Raw genomic sequence first — 27,271 nt, 5'->3', positions numbered from 1 at the left:
CTACCTTGTATAGAGTTACTAACTATTAATCAATCATAGCCTATGAAATCAATAAAACAGACCTCACTTTACAGATGAAGAAGATATATTTCTGTTCTTGCCCTGGGTGCTGGAGCCCACTTGGCCAAAGCCTATGATTCTGGCAACTTTTATGGTTTGTATCAACTTGACAGCATGTAGAATTACCTGAATAGACAAGCCTCTGGCCAGACCTATGGGGGACTTTCTTGATTACCTTAATGGTTGTAGGAAGACTCATCTTAATTGTGGGCGGGCCATTTCCCATCTGTGGTCCTAGGAGATGACCTCTAGCACACCATTCATGGCACCATACTCCTTGACTGTGTCTGTGGTGTGACCAGCTCCTGCTGTGGTGATTCCCTGATCCATCAGGGTTCGTACTGCCGACTTTGAACCAAAGTAAACCCTTTCTCCTTTAAGTGGCCTTTGTCAGGGCACGTTACCACAGCAACAGGAAGAGTAACCAGGTCCATGGTCCACAAGCATGGTTGGTTCCTACTGCTCAACTCCCAGACTGTCCATGACCCATATTCCGCTGCCAGCCCGTTGCAACACTGTAATGGAAAACGGTGAATTCGATGTGGATTTGACTTTTTCGCACCTGTAACTACTACAAGTCTACTTTAATAATAAAGTAACTACTACAAGTCTACTTTAATAATAAAGTAACTACTACAAGTCTACTTTAATAATAAAGTAACATAAATGCCTGCCTTGTATTTCATAGCAATTGGAATGTTTCACTCAGAACAAAAACACAATTAAACTTAGGCTCAATACATAGTTACAGCACACCATTCTGCAGTCCTTTCATACATGCTATTCATTTCATTTTTAATACTAACATCCCAACAAGCCTTAATTATTTCTCATTTACAGATAAAAAAACAGTGTCTCAGGCTGGGGAGATGACTCAGTCACTAAGAATTGTGCTGCCCGGGGCTGGGGATTTGGCTCAGTGGTAGAGCGCTTACCTAGGAAGCGCAAGGCCCTGGGTTCGGTCCCCAGCTCCGAAAAAAAGAACCAAAAAAAAAAAGAATTGTGCTGCCCAAGCATTAGACCTGAGTTTAAGTGCCCAAAGCCCACATAAATAATCAGGCGTGGCCACACATACATCTGTAACACGGTAGGTGGGAAGAAATAGGAGGGGGTCAGTGGGGCCTGCTGTCAGCTCAGGGTTCAGTAAGAGACTCTGTCTCAAGGAGACAAGGCAGAGAGATAGAAGACATCCATCCTCTCCTGAGCTCAGCACCAGGTAACACATGCACACGTATGAAGCACAACACACACGCACACGTGTGCACATATTCAGAAAGAGCCAGGTACTTGGGGAGGAGCACTCAGCTAATGGAGAGAGCTGGACCTGCACGAAAAGCAGCTAGCCTCCTGTCCATGACTCTGGCAGTACCAGCCTGTCCACTGCCTACAGAACACCCTGCTGCTGATGGGAGAGCTCTGCCTGCCTCTCAAGCCAGCGTCAGCCCAACCCCGCGCTTGTCATTTGCATACTGTACTTGTGAATTTTGGATCACTTAGGCATCAACACAGAAAGCATTTCCTGAGTAGTAGCTGGAATTGTCTAGGGGAAGTCATGCGTCCAAAGAAGGTATTCTATTATGCAGTCATTAGCATCTCGTTTGGGAACCTCTGTTTTTCAGAATTAATTTCACAGAGAGCAGTGGAGTTACTTATTTATCAGGCATTTCTGAGAAATAAATACAAGAGATGGATACATGTAGTTCAAATCAAGACAGTTCATTACATCTGCTTCGGGTATTTAAGGAGCCCGGAAGTAATTGGACATAGTAATTGTGTTGTGCTATCTGAAGGTTTTCCCTGATGCTTGTTTTCGGTTGTGTCTTTCCTGAGCCTGTAATTGCGAAAACATTCTGCCATGGTGATTAGTTCCCAGTTTAAAATTGACTGTTTCATTAAAGGTAACTCCATAATGAGTCCAGTGAGGAGCCCAAGCTGTGTCCTTTAGCAATTGTACTTCTCTCTTCACTGGACCATGTACATACAGAGTGGTGAGAGTCCCAGCCTTCACCCTCAGTCCCGTCTGAATTGTAAGGAGAGAGGAGCTCCATTACACTGCCCTTAAGGCTCCTTCCAGATTTAGCATTCACTGATTCTTTGGGATCTTCACCAAATAGAGGTTCGAAAATTGATTCTGCTTTCACACTGAGAGAGAAGAATGCCCACAATTGAATGAAAGATCAGAAGCTGTGGAGAGGAAACAGTTGTGTTGGGTGAGTTCCTTTATTTGAAATCAGCCTTGGACTACTGGACAGGAAATTAAGTTCTTGCCTGGGTCATTAATCATTGTGCCAATCTGAAGACTGGCAAGGGAGGGAGGTGGCCGTATCTGAGGAGGAAGGAAGGAATGGGCAGAGGGAGCCCTCCTACAGCTCCCGGGACTGAGTGGGCATTCACAGGCAGTGGTAGGATGGTCCAGACACCCACTCTGGGACAGATGTCTGTGATATTTTTGTCCAGCCCTCCTGATAGTTCCCAAGCTTCTCCTACCCAAACCTGTTTCCCACGTTCATGGGATTTTCGGTGAACACTGGCAGAGAGGTGACAGGCCCATGAAGATCAATCACATCCCCTGTTCAACTCCAGAGGTGTCATAAGGAGGAAGACAAGAGGGCGAGGACATCACTCAGTTCTGTCCTTAGCAGCACTGGTAAGGAACCACACAGCAACAGAAACAAAGGGGTCAGTTGCACCATTTCTGAATAACTGTTCCTCTCAAGACTCCCCATCTTCTGTCACCTCTGACTTGTGTCTTGTCCTCTTCCTGAGTGGAACACTATAATTTTGGGAGAATCTCTTCTACCGTTACAAAGTTGGATTTTCCTCAGCCCCATTTCGTTGTGATAGAAAACTAACCTGGCTCTTGCTTCCCGGCCTCCCACACCTCCCCAATGTGGGGTTGTGTCAGAGCTCTTGTGCTTCTCTGTTTATTTTTTCCTGCGAGGCGAGAAGTCTTGGTAAATAAAAAACTTGACAGTAGATCTTATTTCCACAAGAATAATAACCTCGACATCCCCAGGTGTCATGTGTCTCAAAGCTGTTCCCAGTAGACTCTAAATTTACCTCTGAGCTTCCTCACCACCCATCAGACCCACCTGGGACATGTGTCCCTCCTAGGCTGTGACTGACTAAGCCTTCTATAAGCCCTGGCTTACAGACTTTTCTGATGAGGATGTGACTAATTTGGGTTAGGACTCAAATGCGTTTGGCATAGTTAGACTCTGTGTGGGTTTTTGGTTCTGTCTCCCTTTCTCCAGACACCTGCTTCTTTCTAACTGGATTTCACAGTGGTCTTACTCGCTCTGCCCAGCGTGGCTCTCAGCATCTCTGATGAGTCTGGCCCTGAATATCCTCCACACCCTTGATGGGTGGCCCTGGTGGTGGTGGTGGTGGCTTTCACACTTCAGTAGGGCCCCAGAAGCCTTTGCTGCTGCTCCCTCTGCAGATCCAGCCAGGGTGGAGAGCTGAGTGCCATAGCTGCCTCTGTCTTCTTATTTACACCAGAGATGAGATCCAAGCCAGTTTCCAAGGCCCGGGAGAAGGAACAGCAGTGTCAAAACACAAATGTCTTTGTCAGCCTAGGAAGTGTGAATCCCCTCCTCCTCTCTGATTGTCAGTCACTATAGCATGTGCTAGACCAACCACCATGTTAGTCTTTAATACTGTCCACCACCATGTTAGTCACTCATACTGTCCTCCACCATGTTAATCACTCATACTGTCCTCTCTGCGGTGGCATTATCCAGAGGATAGAAGAGCTCAGGAGGACCTGGGAAGCACCAAAGCACCGGGGATTCACAGCAAGACCTCCGTAAAGGCTGTGTGTTTACTATCCTGTTGAGAGGCTTTGGGAAGGAACTACATGGAGAACATGCCTCCTAGAAAGGGAAATCTGAAAGTTCCTTTAACTTGGTCCATTGTTTAGCTATTGGATTTGGTACCCTGCATCTATTTTCTTATTTTCTTATTTGTCACTGTCCTGGAGTTTTTTTTTATACAGATCTGGACTTATTTATTATCAGGAAATGAGTACATTTTTACAAAAGCCCTTTATACAGATCAAGGTTGTCATTAATCAATAAAAGTATTGTTGGTAAAAAACAGGGGGCAGAGGATAAGTCCCACCCCTGAAGGACTCAATGCTGTACCCCACTATTGGCTTACCCTATGTGATCCTCACAAAATCCTATCAGATGCTGTCTTAGGTAAACATCACTTGGGAAGAAAAGGTTTATTTAGCTTACATATCCTGCAAGGTGACCAAGGGAAGCCAAGGCTGCAACTCAAACCTGGCAGGAACCTGGAGGCAGGAATTGATGCAGAAGCCATGGGACAGTTCTCTATACTGGCATTGCTTCTCATAGCTTGCTCAGCCTGCTCTCTTATGGTACCCAGGGCCAGCAGCCCACTGATGTCCTCATCCACAATGGGCTGGACTCTCCCCTATCTATCACCAATTAAGAAAATGCCCTATGGACTTGCCTACAGCCCAATCTTATGGAGGCATTTGGTTCCCTCCTCTCAGATGACTCCAGGTTGTATCAAGTTGGCATAAAACTAGATGACAACAAACAGGAGGGCCCAGCTCTGTGCAGGACCTGGGGTCTGGGCGGGCACCATTCTTTCCTTCCTTTGAGACATCTAAAGACCGAACTGAATGGCTGGAATCTAGGTTGCCTGGTGGGCTGAGTCCCTTGGACAGTTTGTGCTTGGGATCGTGAGTCATGTCTGTTTTCCTTTCTTTTCAAAAACATGGTTCCATTTGGCATTCACCTTTGGCTCTGCCTAGAGGAGGAGTAAGAATTTTAAGGCTCGGTCAGCTTTGTCACTAGGCTTTCAAAGGATGAGAGAAGGTGCCGGGGGACCTTGCCGCACTCGGACCACCTTAGCTCCAAAGTCTTGCATGGTGGCACTCCTCAGCAAAGATTTGTGGCGCACAAGTTCACGGGTAGTGTTAGACAGCCAGCCAGCTATTGTTCCCATATACAACCTGGAGAGACGTTTTGCACAACTGGCCTTACAGGTCTGTCTGTGTCCACGGAACCTGTGACAGGTTTTCTAAAACCACAATAAGCAGATGCCCTCGTCAGAAGACGTTCCCAGCTTTCTCTAAGAGGGATAGCAAGCACAGAGTGGTGTCTGGGTGACATACATGTCAGACTGACAAGAGGGTGGGACAGCAGCCTGTAGCAGTTTGTAGATGTAGTCCAGGCACTCCCTCAGATGGCTCCCTGTCGTCAAGCCCTGTAAACAGACTGATTACTGTTTGTCTCCCACTCATGGAGTCCTGCTCATTCCCATCTCTCTCCTGTTCCTGTTCCTCCTCCTCTCCCTCCTCCTACTCCTCCTTTTTCATGTATCCAGTTTGTTATTTCACCATCTGAACTTTAAGTCATCTAAAGAAAAAAAATTTCCCTAAATTGACCTTCCTCCTTCTCCAGTTCTGCAAAGCCAGCCCACCACCAACCTTTGTTGAATTTCTTAGTCTCTTGTCTCCTCTGTCGATGCCATTGCAATGTGTCCTCCTCTAACCGTGGCAGAGGTTCTGGAGGATAGTGTGGGTGTGTAGTATCAGTATTACTTGATAAGAGTGCCAAGTGTCTCCTGCCACCCCACACCTGAATCAAGCTTTGGTGGTTAGATGGAGCCCTAGACATCCATTTTAACAAGATATCCAGGGATCTGGGTAAACTTAACATTTAACAACAACTCCAAGTTTCTATGGCTCCTTTTACCCGTTATCTTTTTTCCTTATTTTATATAGCTTGCTCCAAGGTAAGCTCATCTATCCGTGACTGTTTGGGCCACACTCATGACTCTGCATTGCTATACCTAATAGTTGACTATACATTTGGACCAATTGCTGAAAGCCATTTCCACCTTTATCTTCTCTGAGACTAGTGGTTTCATCTTGATCCTCTTAGGAACTCACAGTCTATAAAGAAAAATGTCAGGTTCTTCACAACCCCTGGCCCAGCTGAGAAGTCTCCCCGGAAGACAGGGCTTTCGGAGAAGAGAGAGAGAGAGAATTCTGTGCGCTGCAGCGTTTGCTTAGGCTGGAATCTGAAGACAGTCCTTTCAAAAGCTGGCCCTGGGCCTGTGTGGAGTGTGGGGAATGCTAGCAGTGAGCAGTAGAGCGATCCCAAAGAGCACTTTGATTGTCCCCAAAGCCAGCGCTCAGCCTCTGAGACACTGGGGTGCTCTTTCTTCCTCCCTGCCGATTTTGAAAACCAGCCTTGAGTTTTCTTTCCCCACAAATAAAAGGATGAAGGGGGAGGGGTATTTTCTTCCATTTTTATCAGGATCACATTCTTTCTTCCCCTCAACCACATGCAGCCTTTAAATGTGTTTATTAAGCCCTGTCAGCAAGTGCTTTTGTAAAGGTTTGGTGATTTCTGTGCACATATTTTAGGTGTGGTATACGTGTGTCCTGTATAGGATATGTGTATGTGAGTCCACACTTGGAGGCCAGAGGAGGACTTTGGGCATCTTCCCAGTCACCCTCTACCTTGTCCCATTGAGACAGGATCTCTCAGTAAGCCCAGAGTTGTTTTCTTTTTCCAGCTAGCCCACCTGCCAGGCAGCTCCACTAATCCTGACATCCATGTGCAAGCCCCCACCTCACCCCCAGTGATGAGGTAAGGGTCTGCCAGTCATACACACCCTTCTCCATGGACTCGAGGATCCAAACTCGGGTCCTTGTCACATACTCCAACCCACTAAGCAATCTCCCCAGCCCACCAATGTCTTTAATTTATGTAAATTAGATAGTGTTTTAAACCTCATCTTTCTTTTCTTTGTCACACAAGATCCAGCCTTGCTTCAGATCCGCTTTTTTTGTGGTATGTTTGTACCTCGCTGTGACCCAAGGATGAACATCATGCTTCAGTGACAGTCCTTTAGAAGCTGACCCCTGTGTTCCTACATAAATGTCTTTGGCATTTGCATACAGGAGTTAGAACTGCTGAGTGTTAGAAGTACGGACTTTTAACTTGACTGTATACTGCCAGGTCACTCTTTGGGGTAGCCACCCTCCTCTCCTCTCTCCATGGATCCGAGGGATTCTTCACCTGCTGGGCTGGGGACTCAGTTGGTAGAATGGTAGAACTCTTGCCCTTGCTGAGGTTTGATCCCTTGCATACTTAGGAAATAGAGGTGGAGGATCAGAAGTCCAGGTCCATCTTAAGGAAAAAGGAAGGAAGGAGGGAAAGAAGGAAGGAGGGAAGGAAGAAAGGAAAAAGGAGAAAAGGGAACAGAAGCAATCCTTACCTACATTAAGAAATTACAGCTCTGCAGCCCTACCAGGTAGGAAACAGTTGTTCCTCCTTCGTTCTTGTGGAACTGCTCAGCCTTGCTTCAAATGCCTGTCAGTGATTTGAGCAACACCCTTAAGTCACTGTGGTCCCTTGGACATCACTGTATTGGTAGCGGTACCTTCTAGACGACTTTCCCAGTATTCATCTCCTTTAAAAAAGTTATGTCTTTTCTGTCACCTGCCCATCAACTTTCCCCACAGTGTAAAATGTCTTAATTTTGATAAAATCATTGTTCCAACTTATAGTTTCTTTGGAAGTCCAATTTGATTCTTCTCCTTAGAATGAGCCACTTTTACCAATACCAAAAACTAGTCTTTTTTAGTTGGTTGTAAAAACATTTTAATCATATAATGTTAAGATTTTTCCTCCCTAACTGTAAATTCATTTATTCTGCAGAAATATTCATGAACACTGAAATGACCAGAAGTGTAGCAAAACAAAACTATGTCCCTGTAATTAGTAAGAACAGTACATGAAAACAATGTGCATGTATGTGTACGTGCCTGCTCACATGGACGTGCATCACACGCAGAGGCCAGAACGAGGGGCCTGGATCACCTGAACCTGAAGTTTGTAGGTGGTCGTCAGCTGTCCCGTGTGCACGCTGACAGTCATACCACACTGTCTGTAAGAGCAGCACTCGCTCTTAGCTACCGGGCTCTCTCCAGACGTCTTTTTAGTTTCTTAATCAACACTTGTTTTCTTGGTTATGAGCCGTCATTGCCACAGAGTAACACGTTCTATACACATTTTTACTTGCCCCCGTACGCTGCTGTATGAATAATGTGTACCAACCCCAATTACCTGTTGGCCATCTGTCTCATTTGATTGATACACGGTTAGGCATAATTTCCATTTACAATCAGATCACTGAGGCTGTCATCACCATCAAAATCACAAATTATTTAGCCTCATGACTGAGTCTTTGCGTTCCTACCCACAGAGGGACACTGGTACACATTGTGTCTTGTGGACTGATAATTGACATTTCCTGTGATCCAATGTAAACAGAACCATACTTTATATGTTAATTTGTACTTGAATTTTCATTATAGCTTTTTAAATATATGAATCCTGACAGTAGCCTTCTGAACTATCCCAGACACTTTAAATGTTTATTTTTCTTTTTAAAAACATTTTTTAAACTTAAAATGAAAAAAAAAATTGATCCCTTTTGATATGAGAAATTACAGTGACCAAGTATATTATTATTCATCTTTTAAATTTTTCCTGGTAATCTCTACTTATTAAAAGCCTGAGCTTACATTAGAAACAAGGGTATTACTTTTTGTTTTCAGGTGTAATGATGCTCACACACCTAGCACTCAGGAGACTGGGCCAGCCTGGGCTACACAGTCAAACAGGGAATGGAAGTTGGGGGAGGAGGGGAGGGGAAACAGAAAGAACAAGAGTATTTTTGCTTGTATTACATCTGTCAGACTGGGTCCTCTCTAAAAGCATTCCCTCCGCCCCAGCCTCATTGATCCCAGCAGACAGCCTGCCAGCAGCCCAGTTTACATAATTGCCCTCCTTGGACAGAATATGTTAAGGAGTCCTGCCCTCCACACGAACTGCAGCCTGTTTAACATGGGACAGGGTCAACCTGAGAATGCCCAGTAAGCTCTTTGCAGAACAAAAGTGGAGGCATTTGGAGGAAAGTGAAACACTGGAGCAAGAACGGGGCAGATCATGAGCAAAGACTAAAGCTGGGGGGAGGGAGGGGAAGGAGGGAGGTAGGGAAACTACTTGCTGCTGTAGTGGAGGGGGAGGAGAAGGAGGAGGAAAATGTGTATGCAGAAGCATTTGAGTTAACTAAGCACTTTCAAGAAAGTAAAATTGCAAGCCAGCAGAGCAGCCCAGAGCTGTTCAGATCTCTGGTTTGTTCTTTCTCTCTCTCTTTCTCTCTCTCTGTTCCTTTCTTTCTTTCTTTTTCAATAATGTATTTGTTCTTTCTTTCTTTTTCAATAATTTAATTATGCACTTTATATCCCTATAGAAGACCCCCCCTCCTCCTACCCCACCCTTACAAATCACTCCCCTTCTCTTCAGAGAAGAGCAAGCCCAACCTTTGGCAAAAGAAAAGCATTTAGCAAGAAGGAAGCAGCTTTCCATAATCTAGGCTCTTTTCATCTTACTGATGAAGGTTTTTTAAGGTTTTAAAGTTTCTTTCCACACTGTGACTGATTTTTTTTTTTTTTGCTTTCTACTTTTTTTTTTTATTAACTTGAGTATTTCTTATTTACATTTCGAATGTTATTCCCTTTCCCCGTTTCCAGGCCAACATCCCCCTAACCCCGTCCCCTCCCCTTCTATATCGGCTTCCCCTCCCCATCCTCTCCCCATTACCACCCTCCCCCCAACAATCACGTCCACTAGGTGTTCAGTCTTAGCAGGACCCAGGGCTTCCCCTTCAACTGGTGATCTTACTAGGGTATTCATTGCTACCTATGAGGTCAGAGTCCAGGGTCAGTCCATGTATAGTCTTTAGTGGCTTAGTCCCTGGAAGCTCTGGTTGCTTGGCATTGTTGTTCATAAGGGGTCACGAGCCCCTTCAAGCTCTTCCAGTTCTTTCTCTGATTCCTTCAACGGGGGTCCTGTTCTCAGTTCAGTGGTTTACTGCTGGCATTCGCCTCTGTATTTGCTGTATTCTGGCTGTGTCTCTCAGTAGAGTTCTACATCCGGCTCCTGTCAGCCTGCACTTCTTTGCTTCATCCATCTTGTCTAATTGGATAGCTGTATATGTATGGGCCACATGTGGGGCAGGCTCTGAATGGGTGTTCCTTCTGTGTCTGTTTTAATCTTTGCCTCTCTATTCCCTGCCAAGGGTAATCTTGTTCCCCTTTTAAAGAAGGAGTGAAGCATTCACATTTTGGTCATCCGTCTTGAGTTTCATGTGTTCTGTGCATCTAGGGTAATTCAAGCATTTGGGCTAATAGCCACTTATCAATGAGTGCATACCATGTGTGTTTTTCTGTGATTGGGTTACCTCACTCAGGATGATATTTTCCAGTTCCGACCATTTGACTTTCATAAAGTCATTGTTTTTGATAGCTGAGTAATATTCCATTGTGTAGATGTACCACATTTTCTGTATCCATTCCTCTGTTGAAGGGCATCTGGGTTCTTTCCAGCTTCTGGCTATTATAAATAAGGCTGCGATGAACATAGTGGAGCATGTGTCTTTTTTATATGTTGGGGCATCTTGTGCGAATATGCCCAAGAGAGGTATAGCTGGATCCTCAGGCAGTTCAATGGCTGTGACTGATTCTTAATCAGAGTAGGACCACAGTCACTGGGTGGCAAACATATTTTAAGCACGAGACCCTTGGATTTGAATTGCTCTTCCCCAGGTGAACAGGGAATCTCATTGGCAGCTGGTCAGCAAACAGATTACACTTGGAATGGTTTCCACCAATCCCTGTCACTTCCAGAACCAATAAGGTAGCAGAGAGCCACCCTAAATCCCTCCCAAGTTTCTTTCCCTCAACTCTCCTCTTTCCATCTAACCGCCAACCATGTCATTTCTTTGTGTCAGATTCACAGAACCTTTTGATGTCTTATAGTCTACCGGAACTTCTCCAGGAATAATGTGGAGAGCTAAGACCTTTCTTGTATCATAAGAAAGGTTACAAGAACAGCATAATTACTCCTGTTTCCATTGATAACACACGTGCCTTCGTCCCACACTTTGACCCTGCACTGAAGAACGCATTCATTTGCTGAGCTCTCGTGTCACTGTGCTGAGCTCTGTCTATAGGACAGTCTAACATCAGTATTTCTGACCTGTGTTATGGAATTAGGGAGCAAACATGTCTATAAAGTCATGGCTTAACTAGAATCCCGCTGTGGGAGAAGAGGCCCCGATTTGACTCCAGAAGTCCACAGACTCTGCTGTGCAGAGAGGGGTAGTCAGAGTAATAGCCAGAAGCCAACTCTGGCTGAGCCAAGAGACTAGAACATGCCTGACTGATGGTGACCTTCCTTATCTCTGCCTTAGCAAAGGAAGCACTTGAAGGACCTGCCTTGACGGGATTTTTTTATAGAACAATTGGGGGAGATTTCCCGAACTCCCCTACCCTGACGTGTACATACCCTCCCTGTTATCAGCATCCCACACCACGACGGAGTGTTTGTCCTGATTGATGAACCTGCTTGGCACACCATCATCCGAAGGCCACGGTTCGCTTTAGGTTTCTCTTGGTGGTGGATACCCTCTGTCCTTGGGCAAACCGTACTGACCAGTATCACCATCCTGTCGTGCAGAGTGCTTCACTGTCTGGCCCTGCATTCCCTTCCCCACCCGTGTCACCACAGATCGTCATACCCCGTGTATAGTATGGCCTTTTCAGAATGTCCTGTACCACGTACCTTTTCATATGGGCATCTCTCACACAGCAGCATGGATTGAATGTTCTTCCATGTCTGCTGAGAGCTAGAGCGTGTTACTACTCCTACCTAAGGAGTGTGGTGGAGATGTATCCTCTCTCTCCAGAAATGCAACACAGGGCCTGTACAATATGGTTTTACTTTGTTATTGCCATAACTGACTGGACTGAGCCCATGAAGAGTCTTCCGTGCCGTGTGTTTTTGAGACTCGTCATGGGTCTGTACATGGAGTTTTAATCATTCCAGTTTTGGCACAGAGTTTGAAAGCTGGATCCTCTGTAACCGGGGTATGCTTTCCCTAATGAGAACCATAGCATGGGCAGCTGCTTGTCTCACTGCCTCTCCTCTGTGGTCCCACCGGTGTGTGGGAGTTCACTGTTGGCCGGGGAAGAGAGAGCGAGCAAGAAGCCAAGAGTGGGCTCGAGTTTCAATTGGGATAAAAACTGTGGAATACTGAAGTCCCTGTGTTCCTTACCACCCTTGCTCTCCAGCCATGACGCTGGCTGTCTGCCTCCTTTTTAAACACTTTCCTAAGGCGTGGAGGGAAAGCATGTGTCATACAGACTCCGAGACTGTCAGTGTAAAGTGACAGTGTAGCTGTGTGGTACACACCTACGTCTGTCTGTCTGTGCTTGTGTGGTGTTCTGTCCCTTCGCCTGGGTAGAAATGTGTGTATTTGTATGTACTATGTTTTTCCGGTGTTGGTTTTTGTGGCCTGTTTTCATTCTCTGACTCTCTCTTTCTCCCAGTCTCTTCTCCTAATGTTCTGATGACCTTTGTTTCCCCTTCACGTTTCATACAGTGCAACTAAAATTAACGAAAAGTGCTTTATATTGGGTACTCTTGACTTTTATGTAGACAATAGGTCGTTTTGTTATATTTCTCTTCTTTTAAGAACCCAACTCAAGTGAAGCTCACTTTGACCTATCGGAACCTACTTTTTTAATATATGTTTTAGCTTCTCAGCAGAAGCAGCTGCTCCCTTCAGGCTGCACCAGCTACTGTGCCAGACATTATAAATGGGTGGCTGGGCTCTGCTTTCCCAGAAAGGGGTCATCCTAGTCACACCGTGGACCTTCCGCGCTTCAGCTGCCTATAGCGTCCTTACATGAAGCACGGCCTAATCCTTTACCCAACTTCAGGTCACTGTGGGGACTAACTGAGACAATCCGAGTAGACTTTCAAATTTTATCAAAGATAATTCATTGACTAAATGAATGGTAACGACCCCCCCCCATCAGCTTTCTTTATATTCTTACCAAGGAGGTGAGGCCCACCTCAGCCCACCGCTCTCATCCTCGGGAGCTGCACGTTGTGCATTGTTAGCCACAGCCGATTTGGGTCAGAACACAGCTACAATCCCGGATTTACTCCCAACTCGCCCAGACCAAAGCAAATTCTTTAATCTCTACAGGCTCCAGGTCCCTGCCAGTTCATTGTCTAATAACCCCGCCTGTCCCTGGGCTGTTGAAGAGGATGTCTGCCCCGGCTGGCTGTAAGGAAGTGTCCTGAGATTGTTCTGAGGCAGAAGCTGGGCCTTCTCCTCTCCCTTTTGTCTTCCCAAAGCTGATGGGATCTCCTAAGGAGCCGCTCTCTGGGTGTGATTCTCTAACTCTGTCTGTGTTAGCACCAGCACACGGTGACCTTCAGAGTAGAGTCAGAACCTGAAAGGCATTGAGAGACTAGGGAGCTGCTACCTTAGTTCTGTCGTCATAGGATATGGGTTTAGGTTGGAGTGCATGTGAGGTGTGAAATGTAATGACGGAAGGGGAAGGATGGAGGTGAGGTTAACACTGGACGCCTGAGTATCCTTACAGAATGATATAGGAAGCCGAACAGATTCGGTGAGCGCTGAGGACAGAAAGATTCCAGGAGATAACATGAGAGTTAGAGGGAACCGGAAGTCAGTACAGGAGGAAGGAAGAGCTGAGATTCCCCTTATGAAGGGGAACCACGTTCAACTATAAGATCATGTTAGCTCCAACCTTTTAATGGAATATTTTCCTTAGACATTTTCTAGTAATTCTGAAGAAACAAAAGACTAAATGACATACTATGAAAAATACAATTTTTCTTTAAAAAAAAAAAAAACTAGGGAAGTCCTTTTCAGAGTATAGGCTAGCCTGATTCTTTGAAACATCCATCCTGGAATTATGCTGTAATTATGCATCTTTAAATCCAAGTAGATCTAGGTTCATTCAAAGATGGAGAATCATGGAGGAAAGTGTTTGCCTAACTTGTTTTATATAAGGCCCAATGGAAGAAGCGTAAGAAGAAATGTGCACAAATTATTTACAACAATCTATTTTTGCCTCATGTCTTCTTGTGGGATGGTTGTTTTCTGACTAGGGATTTCTCTCTGCACCGTTTTTGTTCCTGTTCTTGGCAGTGATGTGGGCCTTTGTATTGAGACCCGTCCTCTTCTTTGACTGTAAGGATCTTTGTCTTCTTAATTCCAAACCGCAGTCTTAGGAACTAACTAGACCTAATACCGAAAATCCAAGTCAGAGTACAGAGTACATGGCTGTAACGTTTCAAGCTTGTGTGTGTGTGTGTATCTGTATATGTGTGTGTTTGTGTGTGTCTGTGTGTGTATGCATGCTTATATCCATGTTTGAGTGTGTCTATATGTACAGGTACAGGAACATGAATATGGAGGCCAAAGGTCAATACCGAGTGTCTCCCTCAATCCCTCTACCTTACTGTAAAGACAAGGTCTCACAGTACCTCTGGAGCTTTCTGGTTCACCTAGACTGGATGGTCAGTGAGACAGGGCGCTCCTGCCTGTCCTTCCACAGCATAGCCATTAGAGGCACACACTGATACACTGCTCATTTATATAGACTCTGGGGTATAGGCTAGCTCTTCATGCTTGAGCAGCAAGCATTTCATAGCCTGAGCTAACTCCCTAGACCATTTTTGTTTTTAAAATTATGTTTAAAATTAACACGAAGTTCTAAATTGGTAATAAGAAAATTAATTTTTAAATCTCTAAGACATGAAATAGTAATTACTTTGAAAATAATTGTGTTATCTTTTGTAATAAAAGTACAGTTAAAATCTCAGTGAGAGAGTTAATTGACGAGTTTTAAAGGTTTGCCAATAAACTGCTAGGCAAAACATGAGGTTGGTGGAAGTGTGAGTGGGCACAAATTTGCACTTTGACAGGGAGAAGAATTAAAATACACTTGCCCTTTGGCCCAGCAAGTTCTCTTTAGGCTTGTTCCCACCAGTGTACTTGGACTGAACACTCAGAACCTGCAGTACGAGATGACATCACTGTGGCTACAAAATTCTGGAATAAGCCTGATGCCCGTCAGGAGGAAGCTGTTGGTGATGGCATATGTTGGAGTCAGGTTCTGTGCAGCTCTTCTAAAGAATGAGGCAGCTCGTACACAGTGCAGAATTGTGTGGGTGCTGTCAGTGTTGGGGAGCAGTGGCATTGGGCACATGGCTGAGCTGTGTCAGGCACTCTGGGTGAAGGATGTGAGTAAATGCACTTTCATCATCATCGGTAGAAGCAGACACATGCATGGAAACAGGTAGTCGTGGCGGTGACAGTAACGGGCACATATCTCTCCTGGCAGTCCTGCTCCTCAGTCCAGCCTAGGAAGACTCTAACCTGCATCCCCATGCAGGTAAAACAGGAGTCCTCCACGAGGGGAGCTGAACTCTGAGTACAGATTCCTGCACAGCCGCATTTGTTTATTGGAAAGTGGCTTTGGCGTATTGCTTCAGTCATTCAATGGCTTATTTCTTCACCTGGGGAAATGGCCCGGTGGTTCAAAGGTTTGGATATTTGAACCATTTAAAAGACATTGCTAAAAAAAAAAAAAAAAAAAAAAAAAAAAAAAAAAAAAAAAAAAAAGACATTGCTGATCTAGTTGTATTTTTATTCCTGAATCCCAGGATCTGGGAGGCAGAGGCAGGAAGAGCAAGAGCCCAAGGTCATCTTCTATATAACAAATAGGTAACCAGTCTAGTATGTCTGAGATCTTGTCTCAAAATGAGTCAGTTAACCGACTAAAAAGCATTTCTGCACAGTGGTCTCAAGGCTATCCAACTTAACGCTGGCAATTTGTCTCTGAAAGACGTGAGAAAAGCAAAGCTGGCCCATTCTGTTTCAAAGGTACCTGCTGCTCTATGCCAGTGTGGCGGCCTTCACTGAAGGACACAGACCTGCCCCTTCCTAGTGCTGTACATGGTCAGGGTTTCTGTGCTTAGCCTTGAGTGGCCCGAGTCTTCTTGGACTGTGCTTGCCTCCCAGTGTATTCCTGGTGCTCCTCCACTCTTCTCTGTGCTGTCCTCCTGCGATGGTTTCTGCTCTTTAACACGCCCCACAGTGGGGCGGGGACATAGTAGGATGTTGGTCATGTGAGTTACGGTCCCATGATGGGTACGCCAAGCCTCTGGTCTTACCTTGTTTTTTGTTTTTTGTTTGTTTGTTTGTTTTTATATACATTGCATGTAGCTCTGTCCCTAAAGGATGACAAGCAGTTTTTAAAAAGTGCTGTAAAAATAAAATATTTATCCCTGGCCATGCTCACTGCCACAGTGATGGGACCCATGGAGTCTGGTCCTCACTGGTCATAGAATGAATTCTGACTAATAGCTGCCCTATAACTTCCAGCCAGTGGCAAGTTAGACTAGCACTGTGCTCCTTCTCGCTCCCTGCTTCAGCTTGCACTGTTGCTCCCTCCCTGTAAGGAACAAGTTTTGCTTCTCTTTTACATGTCTGGCACAGCCTTCCCCTGTAAGGGAAGGACAGTTGTTATAGGATAGCCCCATGGTGTATGAGGGTGCTAGAACTTGGATGTCGAGGGGAAGACTTGGGGCCTCTTGGTTATGCCTAATATAATATACATTGTGAAGTCCATCCACTCTGTCTGCCTGGGGGATGGGAAAAAATGACTTCTCTAAATGACACTTAACTCCTAGTCAACATGTTAATTAGGAAATAGAGTTTTAGAAACAACACATGGGAAAAAAGCTTGAGTCTTTGTTTCTAAACGCCATGTTAGAATCATTTAAACTCTTGTCAATGAGCGTGTCCTTGGTGTTGGATTAGTTTCTGGGAGTCACAGATGGACCAGGTCTCACAATGGAGACATTTTATGAGATCATCAAAGCTGTTGAAAGACAGTGCAGCTTCCTCTGTCTCTAAGAATGGGCTTGACAGTAACATCTCGGAACAGATGTTTCCACGGCCTCCACATGTTTTTATTTGGTGGCACAAAAGACTGTGTTATTCATGAAATGGTCTGTTAGAGAATTAGTTCCCCTGGGTGGGGGTCGTGGGAATATGTGTTGTAAAAATTGATTTTACTTTTGGCAGGAGACCGGCTCTTAACGTAGCCAGTCTGCAAGGTTGGGCTTCAACAGGATCCCATTCTCAGGCCACAGAGTCACAGAGGATGGAGCAGTGACATGGCTTAGCATCTTCCCCAGAGTGTGTCAGGTCAGCTAGGCAGAGGCCATCATACCATTCATAAAAAGGAGAGGCCGGACTCTGGCCTTGTAAAGCCCTGGCAGAAGCGAGGGTAAGCCTGTGGCTGCTTACTTCCATCATCACCCCAACAAGCCCACTTGGCAGCTCACGGACGTTGGTTTTAGATAGCCATTTCAAGGGAAAACTGCCATTCTGAGAGCCTGCGTAGGATGTGGTTTCGGGATCTCCCAGGAGACCTCAGTGGGACTGTTCAGTCATGTAGACTAAGAGAGCTGGTCATTTTCACATCTAATGTCTTGTTTTGTGACTGTCCTGGTCTGTACTTCCTACACTTGTGCAACAGGACAGACGTCAGCAGACTGTGTTCCCAAGGGCCACCTTTGACCTGCCACCTACTTTTGTAAGTATGGTCTGATGGGATCCCAGCTGCTCTCGTCCACTGCATCTCTTCTCTGTGGCTGCTTTGTCACCAAAAGCCACTAAGCTAGTGAAACCTAAAATATTTACAGAAAAGTGTGCCAACCCCTGCAATAGAAAGTTACATACATACTGTGACTCAGCCCATGAAGAAGACATTTGATCCATACACTCAGGCGACAGAGGCAAAATGATCACAGGGCCAACCGAGGCTACACATGAAGACTCTTCTCAAAAGATAACACCAAAGAAGAAAAGGAGGAATATGTAAGGTTTTAGTAATTCAGATTTTGAAGTCCTTTAGAAAATAGCGGAACTATAAATAGTTGTATACACAAATAAATATGCAAACCAAAGTATTACAGAATGATCTGAAAAGCATTCTAAGGTGAAAATAATCTTTTTCTGATGTGTAGTGTATTCTGATGTTAAGAGCTATGCTGTATTTAGCTGTTGCTGTATTTGTTTATCTCTCGTCTGTATTCAGTTCCCAGAGCCATACGGAAGGAGGAACAGGACTGAGAATAGCATTGTACTGTAGAGCGCTTGTCTAGCATACGGGAGGCCCTGGGTTTAATTCCTGGAAAAGCATACACAGCCCTTACCAAAGACACAATATTAGGTATCATGGCAAGTAGGCTGGGGGAAGGGGGGGAGGAAGGAAGGAAGGAAGGAAGGAACTGTTGTAAACCTCCTTAATTCATGATCCAAATAGTCTGCTGTGTCAAGATATAAAACATGCATTGGATATGAGGTTTAATGCAGTGGCTAGGGAGATGACTCAGTTGGTGAAGTGCTTGGAGGCCCTGAATTCAGTCCCTAGAACCCGCACAGGAACAGTGGATAAAATGGCGCATGCTTGTAAGCCGAGTGCTGAGAAGCTGAGGTGGAGGCTTGCTGGCCAGCAGCCAACCTCTTGGTGAACCCCAGGTCGCAGTAATAGATCCTGTCTCAAACAAGGTGGATGGTACCTGAACACACCAAGGAGACACACACACACACACACACACACACACACACACACCCCACTTATATACAAAATGAACATGAAATAACTTTGTGGGGTTTTTTTTTTCAGTCTACACTTAAATCTGCTGCTAAAACTGATTTCACCTTTTCTTTTTGCCTTTTATTAGTGTGGCTGCTAGAAAAATGTACATAACTCAGTCTGAGCAGCTGCTAGCCACTTAGTGCATGTTTGAGCTATGTACAGGTCCCACCTCACCTTACAAAAGACTTTCCAAAACACCGTTACAGATTCTAGTAAACTCTAATGGTAGACCCGAGCAGAGGACATTTGCAGGTTTTCCTCACACTGTTTCCTGATAGCTTGATTCACATTCGGCTTCCAAATCTGTGACTTCTTATAAAACATTACAAAATATATACCATTACAGGTAGTTGGGAATATTGGCATATATCTGAAGTCTCTGTCGGATGTTCTGTTGTCGCAGTCAGGTAAACGTAAACTTTAACTCCCATTGGCAAGTGCTCTGGCCTCACTCGTGTCCCCAACACAGAGAGGCTGTCCTGCCTCAGCTGGGAGGACATGCTCAGGTGTTTTCTAATCTCGTCCTTGGCTGCGCTGGCTCCTTTTGAGCGTGCATAGAGCACCCGGGTGATGCTTTTTAAGTAGGTCAGGGCCACTCTCCTCTGTGGCTTGTGAACCAGTTCTTTCCAGAGTGACTACTTCATCCCCATCAGAAACATGGGTGTCACTACATCTCCACTGTCTCTCTGCCTTCCCACCCAAGATCTTTGGTACCTTTTCTAAGCAAAAGGTCCAAGAACAGGCCTAGGTTCGTTCCTTTGCACATACACTATCTGCCTCACTTTCCTCCTGCCTCACTCCCATACTCACTGGTGACTTCACAGCCATGGCAGAATCTAAATCTAAGTCTCTTCCTACTTCACTCCAGGCCCTGTGCACTCTCTGGCTTCAGTTTTAATTCTCAGCTGGGCATGTCCAGTGGTGACTTAATGTCTCTCAGCAGTCACATCGCATCATAGTTCTCTATGACCACCGGAAAATCCTCTTTAACCTCCGGCACTTCCTCTTTCAACCCTGTTCTAACTGATAGCTTTTCTCTACCTTCGGCTGGAGAACTTGAGTCAGGAAGAGAGCCAAGTCCAGCTCACACAGCTGCCTCTGCTGCAGTGGAAGGTGGGCTGCCCATGGCTCGTCCGGAGCGGCTCCTCCTCAGATATCTCTGAGCATCACGCTACCCCGGTTCTATCTACTTAAAATACTAACTTCAAAAAGTTAGTTTTGCCACAGTACAGGACCTTAGCTTTAGAAAGTAATGGGTGTGTTGTTATAACTAAAACAGAAAATGTCCTGCTAAAACAAGCAACTGTTTCCTCCTTCCCTTGGAGGCCTAATGTCACGCAGGCCCTGATAGTAAGCTCTGAATCTGAGCAGAAAAAGACATAATGCAGTCTGTTTCCATTTTCACACTCAATTTCAAAACTTGTCTGGATCCTTGTTGAATAGAACCTTCAGGTGATCGTCCTTTTTGACACTCTGGTGAGCAGCAATCCACAACGGAGACAAGCTGGCACGGAGGAGGACGATGTCACCACGGTGACAGCTGTCCAGCCTAAGCACCTCACATCTCTTCTGCTTCCCGTGTGTTTTAGGACAATTCAAGCTGCTGGAACAAGACCGGGATATAAAGGAGCCGGTGCAGTATTTCACCAGCGTGGAGGAAGTGGCCAAAGCGTTTCCTGAGCGTGTCTACGTCATGGAGGAAATCACATTCAACGTGAAGGTAGCTCTGAAGGATCAGATATTGACCGAGACATCCCGGTGCACAAAACACTAAGTGTACACACGGTGCCCCCTAGGAACGTTCCACCCGTCCCCTTAGCGTGTGACACACTGTAGGTGGGAGAGCCGACCTGAGTCCTAGTAACACGTTACTGATTACCATGATCTTTATCAGAACTTGAAACTGTTAATTTCAGAAATAAGATTCCTGTGTTATTTGTTTTTCCTCATGGCTGATACAAATACTAACAAAAAACCATTTAAGGAAAGGGGTTGATTTCTCTCACAGTTCCAGGGGACAGTCCCATCGAGGGGAGCTCCCAGCAGTAGGAGCCCAAGGCAGCCAGCCTCATTACATCACATTCAGGAGGCTTCGAGAGCCATGACCCACTGCTCAGAGCACTTTCTTCTTTTTATTCAGTCTGGATCCCCGCCCACGGGTTAGCTTCAGTTAATGCAATCTATAAAGTCCCTCCCAGGCAAGGCCAGTGTCTTGTCCCCTACCTGATTCTTATCCTGTCATGTTTGGAATCAATATGTGTCCATATGTGAGCCTCCTCCCCTGGCCAGACCCGCTAGGGGAGCAGCAGGGTCATTGCTCATGGGATCCAGTTGGACTGTGCACACGGCTGCTCCATTTTGTTATCAACACCCACACTCACACCACACTTATGAAGTGTCCACGTTGAAAGGACTTCCTGTTTACCCTCTTTTACACAGGAAGTCCAATTAAGTCAGATTCTACGAACAGGCCAAAAGTCAGGAGTCAGCGTACCTGATTCTTAGAAATACATTCTCTCTGAACTGCACACTACACAGATTGTTGGCTCAAGACAGCAATGGTGTCTCTGTGGGTGAGTCCCTACACACCCTCAGGAAGTGCAGACCAGGTAACTCCCAGCCGGACAGCCCGTGAAGACAGCTAGGGCACGCCATTTGTCCCCACTTCTGAAAGGCATCCACTGTGGTCTGCTTCCTGCAGTTTCACTGTTAGAGTTAGTGAGACTCTGTAGTGTATAAAACCTTCTCCTGACTATGCTTTACTTCTATATGAAAGTTTGGATTGTTTTTAATTCCCCCAGTGTCCCAGTGTATAAGGGATCAAGAGAGCAAGCCTTCATTCCCACGTTCATGAGAGCATATTCTCTGTTTTTAAACTTACTAAGATTCATTAACTCACAGAATATTAAATCAGGGGAGGGGGTGTTGCTTGATTCGTTTCTGAAGTTTTGAGGAGTTGGAGAGAAAATTGGGGCTCTGAGCTCACCAGCTGACTGCTGCCACTCAACTGTCCCAGGAAGCTGAGCTGGGCTTCCTGAGTGTTTTAACAAGCCTTACCTTTCCCCTTGAAACTTCTATTTAAAATTAGCTAAATGAAAAAAGAAAGCCAAGCTAATACTTTTAGATTCCTTTCTAAAAGTATTTTATCTCCTAAGTGGTGACAAATCAGGCATAAAAATGTCTTATGGCTTTTAAGTTAACATTCTGGTTTTTTTTTTTTTTTTTAACATTCTGGTTTTGATCGCATGTTTGCATGTAAAATGTTTTGAGGCAGGGTCTTACTGTGTAGTCCCAGTTAGCCTGGAACTCGCTGTGTAGTTCAAGCAGCCTCAGACTCACAGAGGTCCACCTGCCTGGGATTCAAGGCATGCACCACCGTGCCCTGCTTCATGCACAGACTTCTCAAAGATGTCGTCTAGACGCCTTTCACTAGATACAGACTGGGGAGTTGGCTACATCAGAAATACGCTTGCTGTATAAGCAGGAGGACCTGAGCTGACCCCCAGCATCAGTACAAAAGCTAGGCAGGACCCATCCATGCCAGTCATGCTGGATGAGAGGCTGGCGGGAGGATCTCAGGCCTTGCTGGGCAGCCAACCCAGCCAATGGGTGACTTCCAGGTCCACTGAGAGATCCTAGCTCAAAAGTATAAGGTTGAGAATGGTAGAGGAAGGTAATCAGCATTGACCTCTCACATGCACACGCACAAACACACACACACACACACACACACACACACACACACTCACATGAGCTTACATAAACATACAAAGCAACAAAAGCCAATAATAATCTGTGTGTGACAGAGATGCTGCTTACAAGTCTGAGGCCGCAGGTTAGCGTATGAAACGTGAGCTTAGAGCACCCAGAGAGAAGTGGATTTGGCTCGAGCTCCATGCCGTGCAAGCGTCAATATTTGATGACAGAGTTACTTACAGACTGTAAGAGTCATCACATCCAGTTTGCATCAGTCATTAAAATATTCACTTTCCTTCAAAGAAACCTCGACAGAGAGAGCTTGGGAAATTTGTATGACATACCCAGAACTCTGTGCGCTCAGCGAATGCACTCTAAGTGAATGAACTGGGGACAGACAGAGTGCAAGAGTGTTCGCTGAACTTCGGTGCTGGGAATCACGGTCTTTAACTGAAAGTAAAAATGATATTGGTGTTATCAGCAACTTTGGAGGTTAAAAAAAAAAAAAGCCATGTTTGGGTCTTAAATCCCCTGGAGGAAGAAGAAAAGGAAACTAGCACTATCTAGGCTTAGACAAAGTGTTTTCCAAGACACAGATCTTGAGGTGGAAGGTTGTTTTTCTATAAATTTAAACCTACAGAGAAATTTCACCTACAGAGAAAAAACTTATTTTCCAATTCAAAATGGCACAGATCCTGGGAGATGGCTCAGTGGCTACAGCACTTGCCAGAGTTCAGATCCCTAGAACCTCCATAAATGCGGGTGGGTGTAGTAGTCCAGCTGTGATTCCACCTCAGAAGCAGAGAGACAGCTGATCCCTGGCAAGCCGATTAGCAAGACTAGCCATATCAGTGAGATCTGGGCTTGACTGAGAGCTCCTGGCTCAGTGAACAGGTAGAAGAATGGTCACAGACGATTCTTGACATCAAATTCAGGCTTCCACATGCACATATGTATGCTTGTATGTGCACATATGTATGTTTTCACATACACACACGTGAAGATAGAAAAAAGAATGCCATAAATTAGGCCAATAGGATACACATGTTGAAACTTTTGTAATTATGAATTCATGACTAACCGGCTTCATAGTTGTTAAAAGACTTACATATTTACATGTGTGGATAAAGATGCACGTTGAGTCCAAAACTGATATGAATTGTAACAATAACAATTTGAAGTAATACCAAATATATTAACATCATAGCAGCTCAGGGTTGGAGATAAAGCTCAGTAGTAGAGTTCTTCCGTACATGTGCTAGTTAGGCCCTAAGTTTACTCCTCAACCCTGCAAAAATACTACACCATAATAATAACAAATGTAGTTCCGTCTTTTTTTTTTCTTTTTTTCGGAGCCGGGGACCGAACCCAGGGCCTTGCGTTTCCTAGGCAAGCACTCTACCACTGAGCTAAATCCCCAGCCCCTTAGTTCTGTCTTTTGTCCAAGACAGTAGCACCAGTTAAATTAAGCACAGTGGAGAGCGTCACGGCTATCTAGGCTTGCTTTAAAATGAAGTCTATGTTTCATTTCATACTTTATGCAGGGTCTTATGATGCAGCCCAGGCTGGTTGTGAGCTCACAGCAGTCCTCAAGTGCCACATTATGGGAGCTCCCGAGCTCACCGAGATTTCTTCTAGCCTAAAATAAAGAAAGAAAACGTGTCTTTAAAGATGCCTTGATACATTAAGATTACTGACCTGATGGCCCCATCACTGGTGGACTGCACCAAGTGAATTCTTATGCAGTATTTAACTGGTTAACTAGTATGTCAAACTCCTACTGTCTGTTCAGGAGTGTTTTCAATGAGTACACAGGGGCCCATCTTCATGGAGACAGCCTAGCTGGCCACACAGATCTTGAGCTTGGAGAAAGATTGAAGTTGGGGCAAACATGTATGGCCTCACCTTTGGACAATATTTGAAAGCCTGAGTCCAGTTACATTAACCTGCAACAGCCAATCTCAGCCGTAGGTGATTTTGTTCCTGGGCAGACTGGCTGTGCTTATGTAACTTTATCACGATTATGGGACGGAGAAAATTCCTGGCACCTCGTGTTCAGTTCTAGGCAACAACATCAGGAGCACCCATAACTCCAGCTCCAGGAGATTGAACATCCTCTTCTGGCCTCTATGGGCACCGGCCTTCATGCACAGGCACACATACACCCAAAAAATAAAAATAAATCTTTATTCTTTTAAACAGCCACACAACTATGTTCAGACTCTCTGTCGCTCTTTAAATAAAGCCACCATGATCAGAAGACCTGTGAGGCTGTGGACTTAGATCTAAGTTCAACCTCACCCACAGACAGTAAGTGTAAGGACAGACACGTTACATTCCCCCCCACCTCCCACCCCCCCACACACAAGCTTCCAGTATCCTCCCCTGCACACTGGGAGTGAGACTGCCACCTTAGGTACATGTTGGGAGAGTTAAGTGGAGCCACCTGATTTCATATTGTTGCATGGAGACACCCTGTCTATGTACATGTTGGCTGTGCCTTCCCATTGTCTTCATTAAGCACTCCATATAGAGAAGCTAGATTTTGTCACTGAGTCAAAATTACCCCTTTATTCCAATATCTTTAGGAGACATTACGCTAATAGCTAGTGAATTATTTGAAATGTCTTCAGCCTTTCAAACTCAGCCCAGTGCTGATGAGAAATTTTCCCACACATGCATTCTTGCCATCAAAATAATGACTAACCAATTAGGTTTTTATTTCACATTCTGTACTTACTGCAGCATGAGGGGGTGCAGCTTTGATTTAGCATTGGATCTGAGCTTTCCTGTCTTCACTGCTACCCTAAAAGCTGGGAAGTTACTGCCTTCAGGGTGGGGGTGGGGGGACTGCTGCTCTAGACTGGGCACTGTCATACTGCTTTTAGCTCCAGTCAATCAGATCCAGCTTTCAACTCTTTCAACAGACATTCCCCAGGCAAAAATAACAAGTTTGCATTGTGTCTTGAGTTGGGAATGTATGCTCGGTTCTGTAAACTTTGCCAAGTACCCACAGCTAGAGAGGTCATAGACCTTAAAGGAGAAGTCTACACTACATCTCTCCAAAATCAGTAGTTTTTAACTATATTCTTTGTACTTATCCTTCTAGCCTCAGATAAGTATAGCTCTCACCCATCATTAAAGAAGCTTTATCCCCTTTGAGCAGACAGAGGCTACTGTAGATCTCTAACTGGTCAAAACGCAAAGACTACAGTAATGAAGGGATGTCCAGCACCAGCTGGCACATCTACAACACAACCCCTGTACCCAAGGCCTAGGGAACACCACGGAAGAGGAGGCAGAAAGACTGTAAAAGACAGAAGACAAGGGTGGTTGCTATGAGATAATTTTAAAAGGAGTGGGGGGGAGTCGTATTTTTTTTTTCTTATAGTTCATAAGGGATTCAAGATAAGAACTCAAGGCAGAAACTTAGAGGCAAGAGCTGATGCAGAAACCATGGAGGAGTGCTGCTTACTGGCTTGCTCCCCACGGCTTGCTCAAACCATCTCAGACCACCAGCCCAGGGTTGGTACTGTCCCCGGTAGGATTAAGATGGGCCTTCCCACATCAATCATCAGTCAAGAAAGTGCACCTCAGGCTTGCCTACAACCATATCTCATGAAGACATTTTCGCAATTCGGAATCCCTCCCTAACCTGTGTGAAGACAGACTAGCCAGAACAAGTCATTGCCAAGCAACAGAGGTTAAGGATCTCAGGATCTCAGGATCTCTGTATCTTCATAAGGTACAGATAATAGTGATTATAAAGTACACATGGACATAGGTTATGTAGCATGTGAGTGATAAATCATGGTGACCAGATCATGCTGTGTAGCATCCAACTCCTCACGGTTGTAGTCCTTCCCCCTGTCCAGCTGCAATGCTGTGTGTTTGACCGACAGCTCAGCATCCCCCACCCTCACTAAAATGGCCCACGCTGGGAAGTCCCCATTCCCTCACTAAAACAGAAAACGGGTCAACTGCACCAGGTACTAGGACAACGGAAAATACGCTTAGATTACACAGAAATGACCCATTCTGTCCATACTGTGTTCAATTTGATTTTTCCACATAGAAGTGGGAACCTGCTATGTTTCTCCTCATGTGCCTAGCTTATCTGACTTAGCGCAGTGTCCAGAATTGTCTGTGTTGTCATAGATAACATTCTTTCCTTTTCTCTTAATTCTGAATAAGCCACCCAGGGGTGCCTTTTCTAAATAGGTAAATAATCACATACGATTCATAGGAATGAACATAATTTCTTGATACTGACAAATGTACTCAAGAAGTCAATATTAGGATGCTATAAACAAGCCAACAGGAAGAGTTTGGGTTTTTGTAGCCATCAGTTTTAGATCTCGAGGGCCTTAGTCCTGCTTCCCTTAGCAAATAAAGCAAAGTAAACAAACAACAAACGAAGAAGCCAGTGCCTTAGCAGCCGTCAGACACCCACAGGTCAGTGGAGTCTAGAATGAATTGCAGGTCCCCAGCCCAGCCACCCTTTCTGCCGCATTCCATCTGTGTGCGTGAGGTAGGACAAGACTGTAATCTGAGCAGACGTCCCCTTGTCCCAATAGCCTGTGCAGCTGACCCACTTTCCTTTGTAAAATGTCTGTGGGCTAGCTATGGCAGGACACACCTGTAACCCCAGCCAGCTTAGGTAGAGGCAGTCGGTGCACCCACCTAAGGCAGGCGAGTTCAGGTCACCCGAGGCTGCCTAGCGAGTTTGAGGAAGAGCCTAGTTGTCACTTCATTTTGTTTTGGATGTATAGTTCAGTGCTAGCCACTGTTCCTAATTTAAAATGACACTCTAGGTTTCTGGCTTGATAATTCAGAATCCTAATCTCCTTGTGTTTTAAGTATCTAATGATGTCAGAGGATTCTTCCTAGGAGTCCTCA

The 27,271-nt window shown here is 45.2% G+C and overlaps 1 protein-coding gene across 1 annotated transcript in view; it reads left to right on the top strand.

The window, feature by feature from the left end:
* Window positions 1–27,271, top strand: part of Garem1 (GRB2 associated regulator of MAPK1 subtype 1) — a 163,884-nt gene that overhangs the window by 101,745 nt on the left and 34,868 nt on the right. The window contains 1 exon segment of the mRNA NM_001427249.1: window positions 20,266–20,396. Coding sequence (NP_001414178.1) covers window positions 20,266–20,396 — 131 coding nt within the window.

Source organism: Rattus norvegicus, chromosome 18 (genome assembly GCF_021556685.1).
Source record: "Rattus norvegicus strain SHRSP/BbbUtx chromosome 18, alternate assembly SHRSP_T2T, whole genome shotgun sequence".
Lineage (NCBI taxonomy): Eukaryota > Metazoa > Chordata > Mammalia > Rodentia > Muridae > Rattus > Rattus norvegicus.
This window is presented reverse-complemented; position numbering and strand designations above follow the sequence as displayed.